Source organism: Festucalex cinctus, chromosome 2 (genome assembly GCF_051991245.1).
Source record: "Festucalex cinctus isolate MCC-2025b chromosome 2, RoL_Fcin_1.0, whole genome shotgun sequence".
NCBI lineage: Eukaryota > Metazoa > Chordata > Actinopteri > Syngnathiformes > Syngnathidae > Festucalex > Festucalex cinctus.
In genome coordinates this window covers 17,535,150-17,555,055 of record NC_135412.1, presented here as the reverse complement: position 1 = coordinate 17,555,055, position 19,906 = coordinate 17,535,150, and the positions used below count along the sequence as shown (strand labels likewise).

General features: G+C 41.7%; 1 protein-coding gene across 2 annotated transcripts; it reads left to right on the top strand.

Moving 5' to 3' along the window:
- The first annotated feature begins 689 nt into the window (after positions 1-689).
- tasorb (transcription activation suppressor b) lies at positions 690-19,583 on the top strand. Of its 2 annotated transcripts, none has more exons than XM_077513433.1 (23): positions 690-1,109; positions 2,721-2,866; positions 3,012-3,104; positions 4,712-4,784; positions 4,862-4,953; positions 5,023-5,157; positions 5,237-5,361; positions 5,448-5,479; positions 6,433-6,538; positions 7,925-8,028; positions 8,142-8,251; positions 8,478-8,547; positions 8,666-8,740; positions 8,900-9,715; positions 11,824-12,134; positions 12,229-12,331; positions 13,582-14,471; positions 15,718-15,840; positions 15,971-16,130; positions 16,215-16,323; positions 16,419-16,597; positions 16,677-16,811; positions 18,274-19,583. In XM_077513433.1, the coding sequence occupies exons 1-23, from the start codon at positions 812-814 to the stop codon at positions 19,425-19,427; spliced, it is 5,439 nt and encodes a 1,812-aa protein (XP_077369559.1). In that variant the 5' UTR covers positions 690-811; the 3' UTR covers positions 19,428-19,583. The 2 variants fall into 2 exon arrangements, with proteins under 2 accessions (XP_077369559.1, XP_077369558.1); XM_077513432.1 differs by having other exon boundaries at positions 18,271-19,583.
- Positions 19,584-19,906: the final 323 nt, after the last annotated feature.

Sequence of the window (19,906 nt, the reverse complement as noted above, 5' to 3'; positions counted from 1 at the left end):
TTGTATGTTTTTTATTTATTTATTATTTTTTATTATATACTGTATATATTTTTTTTTTAGTAAATTCTGTAACCTATTTTCATTTTTTTCCCCCTCTGAATGTTAACTATTGTTTGTTGATGCTTATGTGTTGCCTTTCCTTGTGTAAAGCACATTGAGTTGCCTTGTGTATGAAATGTGCTATACAAATAAACTTCCCTTGGCTTGCCTTGCCTTTGTATATGTGAGTACGTTTCAGAGTCTGTCTTCTATCACTTTTATTTTAGTGATGGAGTTGATTCAATACTTATGCCCTTTCCGGAGTATTTCCCCCCCCACAGCAAAAGTCACCTCTCGTCTCGAAATATTTGTCCAGCAGATGGCGCCATTCGCAAGTGCCGTTTAGACTGTGTACAGGTATTGTACAATGTATGAAAGGATGGCGAAACATTTATCACTTCGGGTCACGAGGCAGACGTGCTAACCACTCATCCGCCGTGCCGACCCTTGATCGCCCATTCCTCACAAGGGTCGCGGGGGGTGCTGGAGCCCTGGTTCAACTATCTTAAAAATTAAATTTGACATCAGCGACCCTCAACGATTCCCTCAACCGGCATGGCATACCGCACTTCTTCTTTCTGACGTTAGGTGGCGCAGATTTGCTGGTATGTAAACACAGTGACGCCGGCGTAATGCAGTGGAGAAGAACGTCTACGTCATTTTCACAATGGCGGAGGCAGGCTAAGGAGCGGTGTATGTGTATGGGACAAGCGGCTCGTATTCATTACAGGTTTACGTTGCATCGCCCCAAGTCGTGCAAGGCGCCCCGAAAATGGCCCTCAACCCCAGCACGATGGGGAAAAGGGAGTCGGATAACACGGATGCGCGCCTACACCAGGAAGGCGGCGAGCCCCCGAAGACTTCAGCCGCCACCTCGGCCACAGCCAACCAAAATGGCGATCAACCTGGCTGTGGAGACTGTGTAATACCCGAGCAAGAAGCCCCCGATCGGCACAACAGCGTGCAGGCGGACGGCCGGAGCTGGAGCGGCTCCCCCACGCCGGGCCAGAGACGAAGCGACGAGCGGCCTCGGAAGCCTTTTCAAATCCCGAGGAAAAAAGAACGGAAAGGTGGTGCCATATCGCTGCTATTTGGAACAGAGCGTGTCCTGTCTTTCGAGTGCTTGTTGCTGCTGCATGTTGCTAGCCTGCTAACTAGCGACTGCCCGCGCTAACTGACAAAATGCACCTAGACCGAAATTGTGCTTTTTTTCCCCCCACTGAAATACACATCCAAGTGTTCTTGCCATGATGTAACCTAACATTAGAATGGCGGCCTGTGTGTTTCGAGTGAGAACAAGCACTTTGCTGTAAAGGTCCCTTAAGGTTTATTTTTGAAAATTGCCCTTCCAATTCAACCAGCCCCCTCTATTTGGGTTATTGACCTTTCACCCTGCTTTTTTATTATTATTTTTTGCCTTCTTGACCCGTCGGTTTAAATAATGCGACTGCGAGTTCAGACAATGACATTGACCTCATTAATCGGCATGAATTCTTCTTCCTATCACAGCACTGCGAGTATTGTCATATAATCCAAATGGGGATTCAATTTCTCAGCACAAGTCCGACACACATTCTAAACATAGATTACCCAGTGTGCCCCCACAGGTCTCACTGAATACGAAAGTGGGGAATACTGGCTGACAGGCTGTAGTTGTCATAAAGCTTCCTGTGAAGAATTAACTCTTTGTTTATACTGTACACAGAAGGCTTCATAATTGTGACCAACTTGCCTGTCACATTCGAAATGATCAATTATTGTGCGCGAATCTGAAAGGCTTATCTTTTGCCTTTGGCTCGTTCTGAACAAAACGGTAATTGTAACATTGAGCTTGGTGGTTTAACTTTTTTTGCACGTTTTTGGGCAGTCTAATACAAGCCCTGATGATTCCTTGATACTATTGACAGTTGCATAGGGACGGTTTCTCTTTTAATCACTAAGATAGAAGGCTGCTGGTTTACAAGAGTCACCAAAAATGCCAGTCTGTTTGGAGTGCATTTTGAAAGTCAAATGATGGGTTGGGGACAGATGTGGGTAATCCAGGTCCAGAAAGTAAAAACCCTGCCACAGTTTGGCTTTAGTCACAGGAGGTTCTACTTGACCGATTGGAAAGTAACTTGTTTACCTGCTGGTTGATTAGATGCACCTGTGGCTAAAGCCAAACTGTGGCAGGGTTTTTACTTTCTGGACCTGGATTACCCACCTCTGGTTGGGGATATATAGTTTTTTTGTGTGCATATTTTGAGGTATGTTTAGTGTGATATCACCAAAAGAAAATCTGGTCCAAAAATGGTCTTCATAATAGTCTAAAACGGTATTACTTCATTATTTCTCATTCTCAACATATAACAAATAAAAATTGCAGCGTCATTTGCCCTAAAAAATTGTCTGAAATAGTGTAATTAGACCATTATTTGTATGAAGAGCAGTGTGTCCAATAGTTAGGTGATATGTCTAGTAATCAGTTGTTGTTTTTTGCTTTACAATTTGAGGATTTTAGAGGCGTTTAAGGTCTTACTCCATGTTTTGTTTTGTTTTGTTTTGTTTAAAGAAAATTCCACAAAGATGTTCACTTTTCCCAAAAATATATTTTGCAATCTTTTATTGAGGCGGAAGCTCGAAACACATCTCTTCTGCTGCAGCCCCACGCTAATCCTCTGACCTTCTACTTGCGTGCGCAGGCTTGTACCAGCCTTTGCCACCTGACAGCCGTGAGTTTGACGACCTTGTGAAGCTCATCTCCTCTTTTTACCTGGATGCGTCATCGAGGGGAACTTTCTCCTACTGCAAGGCCAGGCTCGTTCACAATGAGCTCCTGGAGAAGGAGGTTAGTCCACATTTCTGATCAGGTTCCACAAGGGCAGAAGGGAAATCTTAATTACTGGCATTGTAGTCTAAGATGGACTTTTTGTGAGGACTGTTATGTTAAATTCGTGATGTTCGGACTTAACTTTCTCTCGACTATGTTTCAGTTCATTGAGAAGCGGAGAGAGATGAAGCAAGAAGGCCGGACGGACCAAGAACTGACAGAGTCGTATTGCTTCTTATACCCAGAGAAGTCCAAGGTAATTTTTGTTTCACACATTAGAGGCTGCAAGCGGATCAAGGAATGTTTCTGACATGATTTACTTGAAATGTACTGTATTAGCATGTCGTTAAATATGAAACAATAGCATTTGGGGGGGGGGCTCTCAGATACTTGTGTGCAGTTTGGCAATAGTTCTCCTAAAAATGTTAGTCTACTTGCTTTAAGTTATTTGTCACTCCTGTTGCAATATGCATAATATGTATTTGCGTGCTATATTTAAACTAGTAGACTTTATTCAGAATCCGCTGCCCTGCACAGTAAAAGTATGGCAAGCTTGGTGGGTCATCACCTAAAGCAGCTCAGAAGGCCGAAGTAAAATTATGGTGAATTCAATTGAAAGAGTGTATGAAAATACATTTCTTGGAGTAGTTATTGATGATAAATGATGTTGGAAGTCACACACAGAAAATGTCAAAAGGAAAATGTCAAAAATCGTAGGGACACTCTCTAAAACTAAGAATGTCCTGAATAACAAATCATTATACACATTATACAGTTCATTATGATTACCATATCTGGCTTATTGTGTGGAAATCTGGGGAAGCGCATATAAAACAAATACAGACCCTGTTTTCAAACTGCAAAAACGAGCCATAAGAATTATTAATCGATCAAAATATACAGAACCAACATTATGACTTAGTTTAAATTAGAACAAATAATGTATAAAGCTTACAACAATCTACTCTTCCATAGTACTCAGAAGCTATTTGACATTCGAGAGTCGTTATGACATAAGGGGTACAAGTGTCTACAACAACAAAAAAATCTAATTAAGAGCAAATATCAAGCAGAGGTGTGTTTCAGAAAGAGGTGTTAATTTGTGGAATAATTTTGGTACTCACATGAAAAGATGCAAGCCACTTGCTGAGTTAAAAAAATGCTTAAAAGCAAAGTTCATGAGCACTATTTAAATCAGACATGAGCTAGTAAAACTGCAGAAATGTGTTTTTTTCGATGTACCGGTAGAGTGTAATGAAAATTGTATATGTGAGTATGAGGATGTATTATTATTGTGTATGCCAATGAATTTCATGTACATACGCTATTGGCAAATGTACGGACATGTCAAAGTGCTGTTCTGTATATACACGCAAGATTACACATTTTTTCTTTTATTGAAATGTATTAACCTATTGTATCAACAATGAAATAAGTCAAAAGATACAAAGAATAAGGGCTAGGACTAGAGAAGTTTTCAACTTCTTCCTACTCCCTTTGAACATGTAAACTTTGACTATTGATTGTATAAATGTTTCTCTTTTAATTTTTTTCTTTTCTGCTACTTGTTTATATGTTCAATAAACAAAACAAACAAGTAACCAAACCACATCAATTAGTTGACTGAACGTCCGTTAGCTTAATGCTAACTTGTAATCCGAAATGCTATAGGCTGGCTAATGGAACTAGCATTGATGTTGTGGTACATTAATGGAAGTTCCACGTTTTGCCATCTGGGATTCCACTGCTTTTATTGATGTTTTTGCTGTAATATTGTTTCAGTGTTGGTGTACTTTATGCGCGTACAGTATGGAAGTCATAGTTTTGGTCTTGTGACAACAATGTTCCCTTGAATTGTTTTAGCTTCAGTGGATCTGTGAGAAAGGTTTGTCCGTGGGACACTCCAGGATAACAACAGTGGGAAATGCATCAGTGGGTAAGTTACATGACCGCACAAGCGACAGCTGGCTGCTTATATGTTGCTCTCGCAATCTAATTCCTGTTTCATTGTAGGCGTTTATCTTTCCAAATTCTCTGATTTGTTACAAATGAATCCGTTTGAAGTTGGTTCATCTGGAGACATGATCATTTTTAAAGTTATGAGGGTAAGCATTTCACTTTTTACCGGACTTGTCGACATCTTCAGGGTCCCAAATGCTGTTTTGTCCTTTCAGGGAAGAATAAAGCACATCCACGAGAACATGCCAAATAACGCGAAGGAACCGGCAACCAAGTTTGACTGTCATTTGTCCAAAAGTGCCAATCGGGTTACATCGTTGCTGTCTTACAGAGCGTTTGAGCTCACACAGGTATAAACGCTGTCAACTGAATGACTCTGTTTTTATTTTATTTATTTATTTTTTAAACGGCTGTCTTTTTGTTTTCCAGCAATATTTTTTCGAGTTCGCATTTGATGAAATCAAAGCACGGCCGAGGCAAGTGTGCCCCTACGCTGTGGTTTCTTTTCAGTACAAAGGCAAAGATGCTGCAGCCGCGTCTTTATCGACACACAGGTAAAACATTCCTCGTGAAAAACATTGTGACATCTCTCCGGGGGTCTTTTCTTATTTAACAGCCTTTGTGATTCTCTGTTTAATAGGCTTGGTGCTATTTCCTCTGAAGGAAGTCGAGGTAAAATGTTTGATATTCATGAGTTTGTAAAAGCCACAGCGACGTATAACACTTTTTTTTTTTTTTTTTTTTTTTTTTTTTTTTTTTGCTGTGAGCATTCTACGATTCTCAGAATAGACTAATGGTGACCACACTTTTTTTTTGTATTATTATTATTATTATTACCTTACTCTGATTACTAACACGGAAGAAAAGAAAACAATTCTGGATAGTCTGGACAATGGCTGCAAACTTCCAGCAGGATTCCTGCAGATCCGTAAAAAAGTTTTAGAAATTCCATGAATTTATGAACAAGGCCTTAATTGATATTAAAAGGTCTTGAAATCAATATTACAAGTCTTAAATGTTAGCGTACGACATGGCTGTGATGTAAACTGGGGAAAAAAAATAGAGGCCAGCTTCAAGCACAGTATTAACCTCAGCACAGACTCCAAGAAAACTGAAGACTATTTGAGTACGCGCACCATGCACAAGCTTGACACAGAGGTTGCAGTTGCACTTTAGGCCAGAGGGTGGCAGTCTTAAGTAGCAATGTGATAAACTACACAAGGCTCCGTTTATGTCGAAGTGGGGCTGCCAACAAACATTCAGCAATTACTATTCATTGTTCATTGATGGGGGAAGTCATAGCGCACCAGTTTAAAATGATTATTTTTGGGTGGGGTGGCTTCACCTGGTGGGCTGCCAGGCTAATAAAATACTGTGGGAAAGCCTAAAGTTAACAAGGCTAACTGGGCAACTCGGTCGCTTCCTTGAATTTGGCAGCTGCTGAAGTGGTTGAACGTGCATGTGTGCTGACTCTTGTCAGAAAAAATGTTGGAGTAGTTGTAGATTATTTGTCCTGTATCTTAAGTCAAGTGGCAAATGTTATATTTAGGCCGGATGATCGACTGATATCGGTATTTTGTTATTTTATTTTTTTAAATGATGACCTGCATTTGTTGCAATGGCAGGTCGGCGCTGCTATTCCGTGTGGAGTGGTCCACTGGTAACCAAGGGCCAGGAGTTATTCCCAATCCGGTTACGATCGTCTTCACGGGCCTACCTTCCTTTCAAACTGTGAGTATACATTTATAAAGGAACCTCTCTTTACACATTTGTATCGTTCTCATTCCTTTAACAAACAGGAACATTGCAAAATGTTTCCCATTGAAATTAATGCAAATCCAATTTGTTGCAGTTGCAGAATATTTTTTAGCGTGTGGTTAAAAATAAATACTACAACATGGAAATACAGGAAAACCATTTATTTTGAAGTATTTACATGATCTGCTTGTAGCAAAGTACTGCGTAATGTCTCAGCATTTTCACATATACTGTAGTTCTGTTTACGTTCGCCGTGGAGACAGCGAGCTCAAAATGGCATGCACATCCCACAATGCAATGTGGCTTTTGTGTTGCATTGTGGAATGTGGTAGTCATTTGAGCTGGCTGTGTCCATGGTGAATGTAAATAATGCTGTGTAGTCCCACAGTCAAATAGAGCATGTTGACATGCATGGAACAGAATTTATTAGGGCTGCCACTGTAGAATAATTTTAGAATTCTATGGATTATTCCATTGATTAATTGAATAATCCTATCGAATTTTCGTTTGCAATAGTGTATTACAAGGCAATGTTTTATCGATTGTTTAACTAATTATTTGTCATTGTTTTATAATTAACAATAAACAACTAAGCAGCAATTTAGCAAAATCACACAAGAGGGATTGATGCGCTCACCAACTCTTTTAAGACCGATTTAGATTTAAAAAAAAAAAAAAAGGGTAATTACTAGGGGTGTTAAAAAAAATCGATTCGGCGATATATCGCGATACTACATCGCGCGATTCTCGAATCGATTCAATAAGGGCAGAATCGATTTTTTTTTTTTTTTTTTTTTTTAGGATTCACACCTTGAGCATGGAAGAATGTTATATGAACGGAACATTAAGCCTTAATATTTGATTTTAATGCTGTTCAAACATGAAACAGATTACAACCTCTATAAGACTGAAATTTCAGATAAATAAATAATACATTTTCATATAAATCTTACACTCTACAAGCTTACTGATTAGTATTTTCTAAATTTGAATGAAAAAAAATCGCAACAATCGACTTATAAATTCGTATCGGGATTAATCGGTATCGAATCGAATCGTGACCTGTGAATCGTGATACGAATCGAATCGTCAGGTACTAGGCAATTCACACCCCTAGTAATTACGCAGTCAGCTTTCACGAAGGACTACAAAATAATTACTTGTTGAGCGGCTGAAATCAGAGGATTTAGACAATTCTTGTAAAAAAATTACTCAATTATTACAATAATTGTCGCTTATTTGATAATTGATTAGTTGGTGATGAATTAATTTTGACACCTGTAGGATTTATTTAAACCTGTAGTTGATGCGGACACTTGTGTTGTTAAAAATGTTGATTGCTGGTTTCTCATTCATCAGTCCCGAGAAGTTGGAGGTGAATCAAGGCATGCATCTTGAGCAGGTGAAGAGAAAGATTCCTGCGGTGCTCTTCTCTTGGGACACCTACAGCGCATCACGGGAAGGTCAGTAAGAAGGGATTCTGCAAATGTAACTTACAATGATGGCATGATGAGTGTTATTGGTTTGAGCAAATGTGCTCTGTTACACGGCAGAAAGATGTTTTCCTTTGTTGCAGTGGTGAAGTATGGGATGTCATGCAGCCTATTTGAAGTTGTGGAAGGAAAAGGAAAACCGACCAGTGGCAGTCTGGTAGCACTGATAAACAAACTGGAGAAAGACAGGATGGTGAGTCTGCAGAATCTACCTGAAAGAGATTCTAATACTGCACATTGCAAAATGGGACTGCCTTTGAATCGCCGTTTTCCAAATGTGCCCCTGGTTGCTTGCTAGCTTGTAACTCATAGCAACTATATAGAAATGTCCAGAAAATGGCTCAAATTGTATGATAATGATATTTAAAAAAAAAAAATTTTTTTTTTTGTTTAACTGTTGCGTCTATGCTCTTGTGTAGGTGCTGGTGAAGTCCCTGTATGACCGGGGCTTTCTCTTCCTTCTGTCCTCAGCACAGATGGAGTCCAAAGGTGCCAGCAAGCGTTTCTTTTTTTTAGTTATCTCATAATTCTCTATTGTCAGTTTTCCTCCTACTTGTTAGCTCCGGTGAGGATTACGCGTTTAATAAAATTTCCGTTTATTTTGCAGAACGGCGGGGGCGGGATGAGAAGAGCCTGCAAGCAATATTCCTCTTTCACGAGTCGAGGGCAGTTTTCAAGTATTGTGAGTTTTTCCGCTATCATTTATCTATGTTTTGTGTGGAGGAAGCTCTGGCAAAGCAATGGAATGTGGAATTGCTGATTGTGTTATAAGCTGCAGTCAGAACCTTATGAAGTATAGCCTGATGCTATGCCTAATTATTTTTGTTTTTGTCTGTCGCAGCATCCCGACTGTCCCAGCCAGAGCCACTGACAGCAGAGACACACACCCATTTCCAATGTTTGGAACGGTTCATCCCTGCCTTGCATTACTCCTTTTTCACATTGCGCCCAAACGCAGGCAAGGACCCGAGTTCCGGCGTGGAGCGACAAGCCACGGACTATTTAAGTCGCGTAGACTCGGGGAGGGTGCGGCCATTCATCTTGCCTGACTACAAGTATCATGTGGATGACAGGCCATATACGGTTCCTTTACCCAGACCCAAAGGGAACATGGAAGCCATATTGCGCTCTTACATCCACAACTCGTCGAACTACACTTTATCCATAAACAAGGTAATGGAAATCATTGAACGGATAAGCAACCCCGCACCTGTCGCTGCCCCGGCCCCCGTTGAGTACAGTCCCGTTTCTGACTGGGGCGGCTCCGACCGCTCTGAGAGACTGTCCGAAAGGCCGCCACCAGAACGTCTGGCGCCAGAGAATCCGGCCCCGGACGCCAACAGGCAAGGGCCTGGCCCGGGGTTAGCCCATTCAAACGGTGCCCAGTTGCAGCACGAATCCCACACTGAATCTCAGCCCCCGCCGCAGCCCGCCAAGGTGCAGCTGGCACAGAGTGAGTACGATAAGGACAAGATGACGCAGTTACTGAAACTGATCCAACTCCACAAGAGGGCACTAGTCAAGGGTCCCGCGAGGGCAAAAGTGGACGGAGCCTTGGAGTCCAACAACCTCAAGAGGAAGTTTGAAGGCGATGAACAGGGAGACAAGAACAAACATCAACGCACAGATTTGCTGAGCAATGGCGAACCCAGCAGGGGTAAGGAAGGTTCAAGGTGTAAAATATAGGTAGTGTCCTACCTCATTCGTGAATGGCTAAATCATGACTAGTCAAAATGTTATGTTTATTTAAAAAAAAGAAAAGAAAAAGTAACCCCCAAGTTTATTTCAAGGTTCAAAATAAGTGATTTTGCATCGCATGTTGCAAGTCAAAATTACGGTTTTGCGCCCCATTAAAACAAATTGAACAGCAATAACTGATTTCACAGATTTGTAAGGTTTTTTTCCGTCCCGATAATTGAACAGCAGCAATGGCCCCAGAATTACGTCACCTACACGCGGGAAGTAGGAGTCACTGACAGCTCGGTGCTGCTAGCTAGCAACAAGCTTCGGTTGGCTAGCTAGTGCGGCTAAACATGTCAGTTTCAAGTTAGTAATCATCTCCTCCATGGCAGCGAATAACACACACTTCTGACAAGTATTGTTTTCACAAAAAGGGATGGCGAGGATTAATAAACAGAAGACAAGAAGCCATGCTAATTGCTAAGCTCCCCTAAGATTGACATGTAATGGCAGAACACCATAATAAAGTACTTGGGTGATGGAGTACACTTTTCAAGTCAGGCTGGGACTGCATTAAGGCGGAATGCATAAAACATTAAACAGCAACATAGCAATAAGTGTCGGGAGAAAATGACGCACAGTGATACAAAACGAACCAGGATCGGAAACCAGAAATGAATTACGTTGTGGCGTATGCCCGTGTATAGTACTGGTACATTGAACATTTATAAATACAGTAATTTTATTTGTTTGTTTGTTTTTCACAATAGAGTCCTGAGTTTTGTTTAGGCAAGGCAAGGCAAGTTTATTTGTATAGCACATTTAATACACAAGGCAACTCAATGTGCTTTACACAAGGAAAGACAACACATAAGCGTCAACAAATAGTAGTTAATATTCAGAGGAAGAAAAATAAATGAAAATAGGTTACAAAATTTACTAAAAATAACATACAATAACAATCTTAAAACATTATGAAACAAATTTTAAAACATTTAACATAAGGAAGTTTAAAATAATAATAAAAATAATAATTAAAAAGGAGAAAAAAAATTTGAGATCTGGGCCGAAAATGTTTTCAAAATACCGGTACAGTAAATTTAAACAATTTTGTCAATCAATTTGACTTTGTTTAAAAGATCATATAACCTAGGGCTGCTCGATTATGGGGAAAAATAATAATCACAATTAAAAGGAAAAATTTAAATCACGATTATTCAAGCAATTATTTATTTTTTGGTATAAAACAAGAAAGTGTTTAAGCATTTAAGAATATTAAGACCAATTAAAAAATTTGAAACACTATAATTATATAAGTTGCTTTTGGACCAAACAATTTATAATAATATATATTTATAATAATATATTTATTTATTTATGTTGGCAAAAACTTAAGGTTGGAGTGCAACGTGTACTGTGCAGTAGGATGATCATTTATATTTTGGTACAAAAAAAAAATGTTTAAATGTAAATATATATATATACATATATATATATATATATATATATATATATATATATATATATATATATATATATATATATACATAACAAATACAATTCTTTTGGAAAAGTATCATTAAAAAAAATATTAAATTAGTTATTTTAGAATTTTAAACCGGTGCCAAAAACGGTATAAATTTTATCAACTCAAAAATTAGTATTAATAATCTTTTTACGATTATGCTGATTTTGTAATTGTGAAGTGTAATAATTGAAATTGTAATGGAATTTCGATTCATTGCACAGCCCTAATATAACCCATTCAGAAGTTTAAACTGAAATCTCTTTTTGACCCACAAATGTTTCTAGACAAGAAAATAATGCACAGTTTTATTTATTTATTTATTTTCTTTCTATAAAGGGAACCCAACTGTTTATTTGTTGATATAAAAGTTGTTGTTTTATGGCCCTGGCATCAACCTGCACAAAATTATCCTAAAAATTAAAGGCATTTATTAGCAAAAGTGGGCCTCAAAGAATAAGTTATTTTGAGCCTTGGGTTTTTTCATGATTGTGGCACTTAAACCTAATGGGGTGCGTACTACTGCGTTTGATTTTAACACATTTTGTTCGGCCTCCTAGGGGCACCAGCGGAGGAGATGGGCGAAGATGGTGGCCAGAGTGAAAATCTAACCGCGGTCATGGAAAGCATGGGCATCTATGACACTGACTTGAGGGCTTGCGGCAACACTAACACAACAGCAGTTCACGAGACCCAGCGTCTCCTCAAGATACTGCTCTCCACTCTCAACAAAGCCGTTGCTCAGGGAACCATTTGTGTGAAATCAAAGCACGGTGAGCAGTCAACGGGTCCCGAACGGGTGGAAGCTGCTGTGGCAGCCTCCGATTTTAGCAAACAAAATGAGCCTGCGTCACAAACGAACTACATGGAGGTGAGATGTGAACTGCTGATTCTGACTTTTATCTTACGATGACGCATGGTAGTGCAAATCAGGTCAACTTGTGACGTTTATGGTCTCTGTTTAGGAGGATATGGACTGTAGCCCTGGAAGTCCATTTAACGCGGGCTCACCAGTAGACCAAGCTAGAACCTCAGCTAGCACAACCTGTGCCATACCCACAAATGAAGGTAAGTTAATTGTAAAATGTGACGTGTACAGTCCACTAAGGTTGAACCTGAGTTGAATTTCGTGGATATGAATACTCATTGTTCCTTATCTTCTGTACACATATGCACATATTACACAAACACCAACAAAATTAGCCTATGCTAAACGATTAACGATCGCGATTAGCATTAGCCCTGAATAAACTCGAATCACTTGCTTATTGTACTTTTTTTTGGGGGGGGTCTCTGAACATCGCCGCAATGGGTTTGAAATGAAAACAAAGATGATGTGCTTTAAATGCAGACTTTCAATTTGATTTGAGAGTATTTACATACAGATCAGTTTAAGGGTGTACAAACTACACAAGTTTGTATCTATGAGCTGTCTGATCTCGCTTACCTGGCCAACTCTCCGTTACAAAGGGTTAAGGCCCCCCTTTATCCCAAACCGTAGTAACACGGGATTTACAGGGTTGACGGGGGCGCTTCAAGCTGGCGTCGAAAAGGATTCGTTTAGGTTCTCACCGCCCTAGTTTTAGTTTTAGTGCTAAAAGTCTAGTGATTACAACCGCTTTTCAGTTCCTTTTAACCTGTGACCTTAACAGTTTTGCAGAACACATTTGTTGACAAGGTCTAATTTTTTATGCTGACAAAACATTTATGATTTTAAAATAAACTGTACTTCCTATTTGTGAATAAAATCCCTTCAAAGCTTATTGCTCATAATACACCACACCAATACTGATTAATATGAACATAAAACCCAAACCACACTCAAAACAAAATACATGTTATGTCAAAACCACGTTTCTTGCAATCTCATGGTGACATGTCAAAACCACATTTCTTGCCACCTCATAGTGACAGGCCAAAATCTTTAGTCCCGTACTCCATTTAAGTATGTGTGCTATGACAAATGAGTGTGTGCTGTGTGTGCGCAACTGTGTTACCGTAAATGGATGTATGTGTATGTGTGGTGCTTTATGCTGGCTTCTGGTTCACAAGTTTATTCACCAATTATGGGGCATGTTTAAACGCTAATGAAGTTGACACTATACCAAAGACATTTCAAACCAGTGTTGTGTGACATATCGATTATCTCAAACAATCATTGCATCATCGCATTCATTTGTTAATACACGTTACAGGTTCATATCATTCATGTTAGTGACATCATCAATGTTTTGTTTTTTGGTGACATCTGCTCAGCCCTCGGCCCGTGTTATCTGTCAGAGGTTTTCTGAGCATTATTCCACTCTGCTCTCGTCTAGAAAACATACAGTCCCTTCCTGAGCCGGAGGCTGTGACGAGAGAGGTCCTCGAGCCGAAGATGACCTCGCCGATTGATGAGAAAAAGGCGGCTGCGCCACCACCGCCGTTGTCGTTACCGGAGGAAGCTCCTTCCAGGCCCTCTATCAGCTTGGACACGATACTCAACCAGGAAATGCACAGCCTCACTTCAGACATTAAAAACATCATGCAAAGTCATTGCATCACATACACCATGCAGCTACCTCCGCGCCTACCTCCGCACAATTCCTGGCAGCTCCGGGCCGGCTTCTCAGACTTTGTCGTCGAACGCGCCGCCCCTGGGTACGTGCAGGAGCACGTCCAAGCACTTAGTGAGCAGTTGGAAAAGTTGATCCCGCACCCACCCGTTTCACCCAAGGCCTCGTCCCCGGAGCCGGCGGCTGAGGCCACGCCAGATGTACCGACGCCATCATCCGAGCAAACTTCCAAACCTGAAGTGCAGGACTCTCTGATGGACACCGACACATCTCCGAGTAGTAACCAAGGTCCTGTAAAAGAGGCGATAGAAAGCAAGACTAAAACTGATCCCGTTTCTGCTGAGATTGTGGAAGAGGCTTATTCTCCCTCCCAGATGCCGCCAGAGAAATCCCAAAAGGCCGTCGCTGCTACTTCCTCCGGCGCCGTTGCTAGTGCCAGCACCACCAGCGCTGCCAGCACCAGCACCGTCAGCGCTGCCAGCACTGTCGGCACCGGTACCGGACTCATGCCGGGCAGCCTCATTGGTCAGCTCAAACCAGAAGTTTTCAGCAGCCTGGTGGAGATTTTTAAGGACGTCACCAAGAATACGGTCAAGTTCTACATCTACTCCGGGGACGAGGGCGACGAGAGTACCGTCTGCAAGGAGATCAAGGTACGACCCTTTCAAAATGAGTGACAAACGTCCCTTTCTCATCTTCATCGCTTTACTGTGAAGTCAGTGTGGAGGTGGTAATCAAGAACTCGACTAGGGTTTTCTTATAACTGCTTCCTTTTGAAAGCAGAAGCTTATATTCAAAGTCTAAAAATTTCTGTCCATTAGTATTCTATTAGTTTGTGCTTCTTTCAGTACCACCTCAAAAAAAATTCTTGGCTCTTCAGTCTTCAAGCACCACTGTAATGACAAACATGAACATAGAAGACTTAGAAATTTTCATCTATTTTCCTCATTAATATTGTCTACAGTTTTAGTGTCATCAGTCACTGCTCTACATGTGGGGGAGGGGAACTAATGAAAAAATAATTTGCTTCAAATTTATTGCACATAACTTGTTATACTCTTCTTCAAGATTAAATGCAAATGTACATTAGGCACTTAATATTTAAATACCATTGAATTGTGCTAAAATGTTCATAAAATCAAATTCAATCCAAAACCTTTCTTTACAATATGTTATATATGCCCCGACTAGTCTAAACGCGACATTCTGTTTAATATTGCGTTTGCAGAATATAAGTTGAGCAGCAAAGTCCACCCGTTGTATCGATCTCAGGCGGCCATTTTGCTACTTGTTGTCGACTGAAAATGACATCACAATTACTCAGGTAACAACCAATCATGACCCAGTGTCAGACAAGTGAGTTGTGATTGGTCGTCATCAGAGATTTGAACAGCTGTGATATCCTTTTCAGTCAACATCAAGTACCAAAATGCCCGCCACCTGAGATGGATACAAACGACAGGATTTTGCTTTTAACTCATATTTCACGAATAATATTAATCAGAATGCCATCTTTAGTGGGGGTTGCATAGAAAATGTTATTGTGAAAGTAAGAATTTTAGTGTGGATTATTTTAAGGCTGTGATTGAGAGAATTTCATGTTTTGAACATCGCAGATTTTACGTGTGCTTAGATGGCCTTTTCACACTGCACTTAGCAGGGCATAGCGCACCGTCAACAAACCCATTGATTGTGTATGTGCTGCAAGGGTGACGCAGTGGCAACAGCGGCAAAAGCATCCATCTTACTTCCTGGTAAACTGCTCAACAACCAACCAAGTGTCCCTGTGCCTAAGCGCAGTGTGAAAAGTCCTTCATTCAGTGACATCTTATGCTGGCCTACACTCGCACATTCATAAAATTCCAATTAGAAAACAACGTTTGTTTGTTTGTCCTGAAGGAATACTTGCAAAGTCTTGGCAACAGCGAGTGCACCCCGCAGATGTTTCTGGAGAACAGCAGCAGCCTGGACAAACTGCTAATAATCATTCAGAACGAGCACATCGCTGCTCATGTGCACAAGGTAATACTAACATAATCGCTGTCTCAGCTGCCGTCTGCATTTCGTGATTTGCCGCACTACTGATCCTTTGCTAAAGTTACAAAGTGATATGACTTGATTTTCAAATCAAAATGTCCTGTGTAACTTGTAGATCCCAGCGCTGGTGTCTTTGAAGAAGTTGCCGTCAGTGAGCTTCGCCGGTGTTGACACACTGGATGACGTGAAGAACCACACTTACAATGAACTGTTTGTGTCTGGAGGCTTCCTGGTATCCGACGAGTTTGTCCTTAATCCCGACCTCATCACACAGGGTTCGTTCTTGTTCTTAACGTGTTCTTTTTTTTTTTTATGAAGTTCACTGACTGATTTTTATTTTTATTTTTTCTCTCTCTCAGATCGCCTGCAGGCATTGCTGAAGTTCTTGGAAGAGCAAAGTACCCCCGAGCAGCCCTGGCAGTGGAAGGTGCACTGCAAGTCACAGAAGAAGCTTAAAGAAATGGGCCGGTCAGTTTGAGGAAGATGAATTTTTGGCCAACTGAGCTTTTGCTGAAATGATGACGACAACGTTGTGCAAGCTGACTTGTTGTATCGTGTCTCAGGTTGAACACCAACGCGATGGGGCTCCTCAACCTTCTGACAGCCTATCAAAAGAAGCACCTTGTCGAGTTCCTCCCGTACCACGACTGCGACGCCCAGTCACGTCAGGCTCCCGATCTCGAATGCCTGATTAAGCTGCAAGCTCAGCACACGCAACAGCGGCATCTTATTTTCGTCACAGGTAGCTTTGTTTTGAATTTATATTTAAATATACATGGAGGCGAAACCATTTTTATTTGGATTTTTTTTCTTTTTTCCAGAGAGGCCCTTTGAAATGTTCCTACAGTATTCCAGGAATGGAATAATGATAGCGAGCATTGATGATATTATGAGTGCTTTCCACAGCCTGATTGGCTCCATCAATCAAAATGAGCTGCCAACGCCGCCCTCTACTGGTGGGTAATTCCAACAGGAGCGATCCAACGCTTCTTGGCTATTCGGTTTAGAGCTGCAGCTAACGATTACTGTAATAATCGATTATTATGTTACATTTTCAGTTGATCAATGAATCAGATTAAGAAAAAAAATCCAATTGACAGTACAGAAAATGCACAAACTTGGATTATGATTCAGTTGCTGCTTTAGTCTGTAAAAGTTCATTGTGTTCTAAAGTATAAGCAGAATGTAGGCAAAAATGTTAATCAGTGTTTTCTTAAAGTACAGTAAAAGCAGAAAATAGGTAAAAATGTTGATGTTTGTTTCCAAAGTAAAATCACCTGTTTGCAGGATGTCTTAACTTGGATCAAACACAAAGATTAGCAGTCTGCTTTCGTGGAGCGCTACAGCAATCTGGCAATATTTATTGCTAAAATCAAGATTTGGACAATTTCAGATTAAACAAGGTTTCTTAACTGGTTATCAAAATAGTTGATTAATTTGATAATTGATTAGTTGTTGATTTAATTGAGTAATTGTTGCACCTCTAGTTTATCTCATCAGTTACTGTATGCTTTCCACTGAATCACCTTGATTTGTATGTTTTGCCCACACTTTTCAAGGAGTGTGACGATTTATTGATATGCGATAAATCGTGATACTTTGTCTGCCAATAGATTTTCGATACGCCTATGCAAGTATCGCGATATTTGTAGTTAATATACAGCCACTATAAAGGCTCCATTGTTCATTACTTATTGAGCAATTACTTGGGGGGCCATTAGGGGGAGCGCCTCATAAGAGTGGTGGGGAAATGGACGGGAGTCTTCAGGTGAAGAAGACTCATAAGCTTACTTTTACTTGTGGAAGATTTATCTGTCCAGCAACTGACTCAGTTTTGCATACGTTTCTATGAAAAATGTGTATTATATCTTAAATTTGAAGTGTTTTAAAACATTTTATTTTAATTTAAACATTTTATTTGTGAGGAATATTGATTTAATTAGGGCCCGAGCAGCGACCGCTGCGAGGTCCCTATAGTTTTTCGTTCAAATTATTATTATGATTATTATTCTCCGTAAACGATCATATTTTTGAGGACCTAAATATTTACGAAAACTCACCAAACTTTGAACACTTTTCAGGCGCCGTGAAAAATTTGATATTATGAAGTTGTCATCACAATGCGACTCTATAGCTCCCCCTAGCAAAGAAAAATTAAAAACTAATCCCGGCACGTTTGACCTAGAGCTACGAAAATTGGCAGGCACGTGTAGCACTCCGAGATGCACAAATAAGTCTTATTGGGACCATATTGCTAAAATGTACAGGAAGTGAGCTATGAATTTTTGAATGTCCAATTATGGCTATTTTTTTAACATTCGCTGTAGTCATACTTTTTTTCCCTTTGCATCATGAAGTACCCTTAGGTTCCCACCCCTTCACTTTTCTATTTTGACCTCCTCCTGTCTTTCTCAGTAGTGAACGATGAGTGCGAGGGAGCGGAGGATATGTCGCTGGACTCAGATGACGGCGAGACGCCCGTCGCAGTCATCGACGGCAAAGAGCAGAACCCCGACGCAGATGCGGCGCCGCAGCCGCCCCCGCCCAACACGGAAGAGTTCCGCCCGCCGCTCCCCGACCAGCAGGCCACCCCCGACGGAACGCCGCCGCAGTCCGACTACAGCGCTCTCAAAACGGCCATCTCTCAGTTCAAAGCCGCAAACCAGTTAGGCATGAGCGCCTCGGACCCGGGGAACTCGTCGCCGGGAGGTTTCCCCGTCAACCCCCACCAAAGTTTCCTGTGTCCCTCGGCCTCGTGGTCTTCCTACACCGGCTCGTCCAGTTACGCCGCCTCCCCGGCCTATCCCGCTTCACCCTGCAGCAGCAACCAAGAGCAGGAGTACCGCCCGCCGGCCACGGTCGCCACCACGGCGACGCCGCCCGCCGTCAACACGCCAGCGGGACCACTCGCCAATCTGGCCTCGCTCCCGCTGGAGGTCAAACCGCCTCCGCCGCCTCACCTCATGATGCTTGGTCACACGTACAGCTCGGACCCCGTGGGATCTGGAGCTCCCGGGACCCCTCCGCTCACCCCCTCCATGAGCGGCGTTCCCATCCCAGCCCAACAAGCCGACAGGACGCTCGGCGGAGCCGCCGGGGCGGGCAACTGGGGGCCGTCGGGGACCGGCGCCGCCGTACCACCAGGTGCGGTTGGCCCCACCGCGAGCGGGGAAACCCTCAGCGGCGGCAGCAAGCCCGCTTGCCCAAGCGGCAGGACTCAAGTGAATTGCGCCGAGAAAACTGGAGCTCCTGCGGGTGTTCACACAGTGGCCACCAGAGGGGGCGCAACAGTCAGACCGAAATTCCCTCCGCCGCAAATGTGCGGCATGGGCTACGGCATGCCGCCGGCGCCGATGAATCATGGGCCGATGCGGGGGGCTATGGGTACCGGACCCTTCCGGGGGAGAGGAGCTCCCCCGGGGTTTTGGCCGCGACCGGGACCGGGACGAGGACACGAGTGGGCGGACGGACCCGGAGGGGGTCCGTGCCCTTGGGGTTACCCAATAGGCAGGGGTGGGACACAAAATTACTACACAGACTACACATACTCTCACAATTATGCCCCCGAGTAGACAATCAAGTTGTTGTAAGGGGCAACACAAACGTCATACTCCAGAGACTCAATAGGACTGGCTGAATGTATATATATGTTTCTTTGTCATAAAGCTGTTATCAATTGATAAATAAGGATCCTGGTTTTCTACATTAATAAAGATTGATACAGGCAGTGCCGAGTGTCCTACTGTCGCGTTAACTGTATGTATGCACTCTTTCCGTGTGAGCTGTTGAAACACCCAGTTCAAACCACTATATTTATATTTGCCAACAAATGTTATTGGCCTTTCAGCTTCTCAGAATTTATCCTGTAATTTCTGTTTATTCTGCTTTTCAAACAGTTTATGAACAAGGAGGAAAGGATATTTTTTATATTAAAAAAAAAAATAGAGTACAAACTTCACTTGCTGTTTTTTTTTGTTTTGTTTTGTTTTTTCTTTTATGCAGTTGGCTGTCCTAAATTCTGTGAAATAAAACATTTCAAATATTGGTTGCG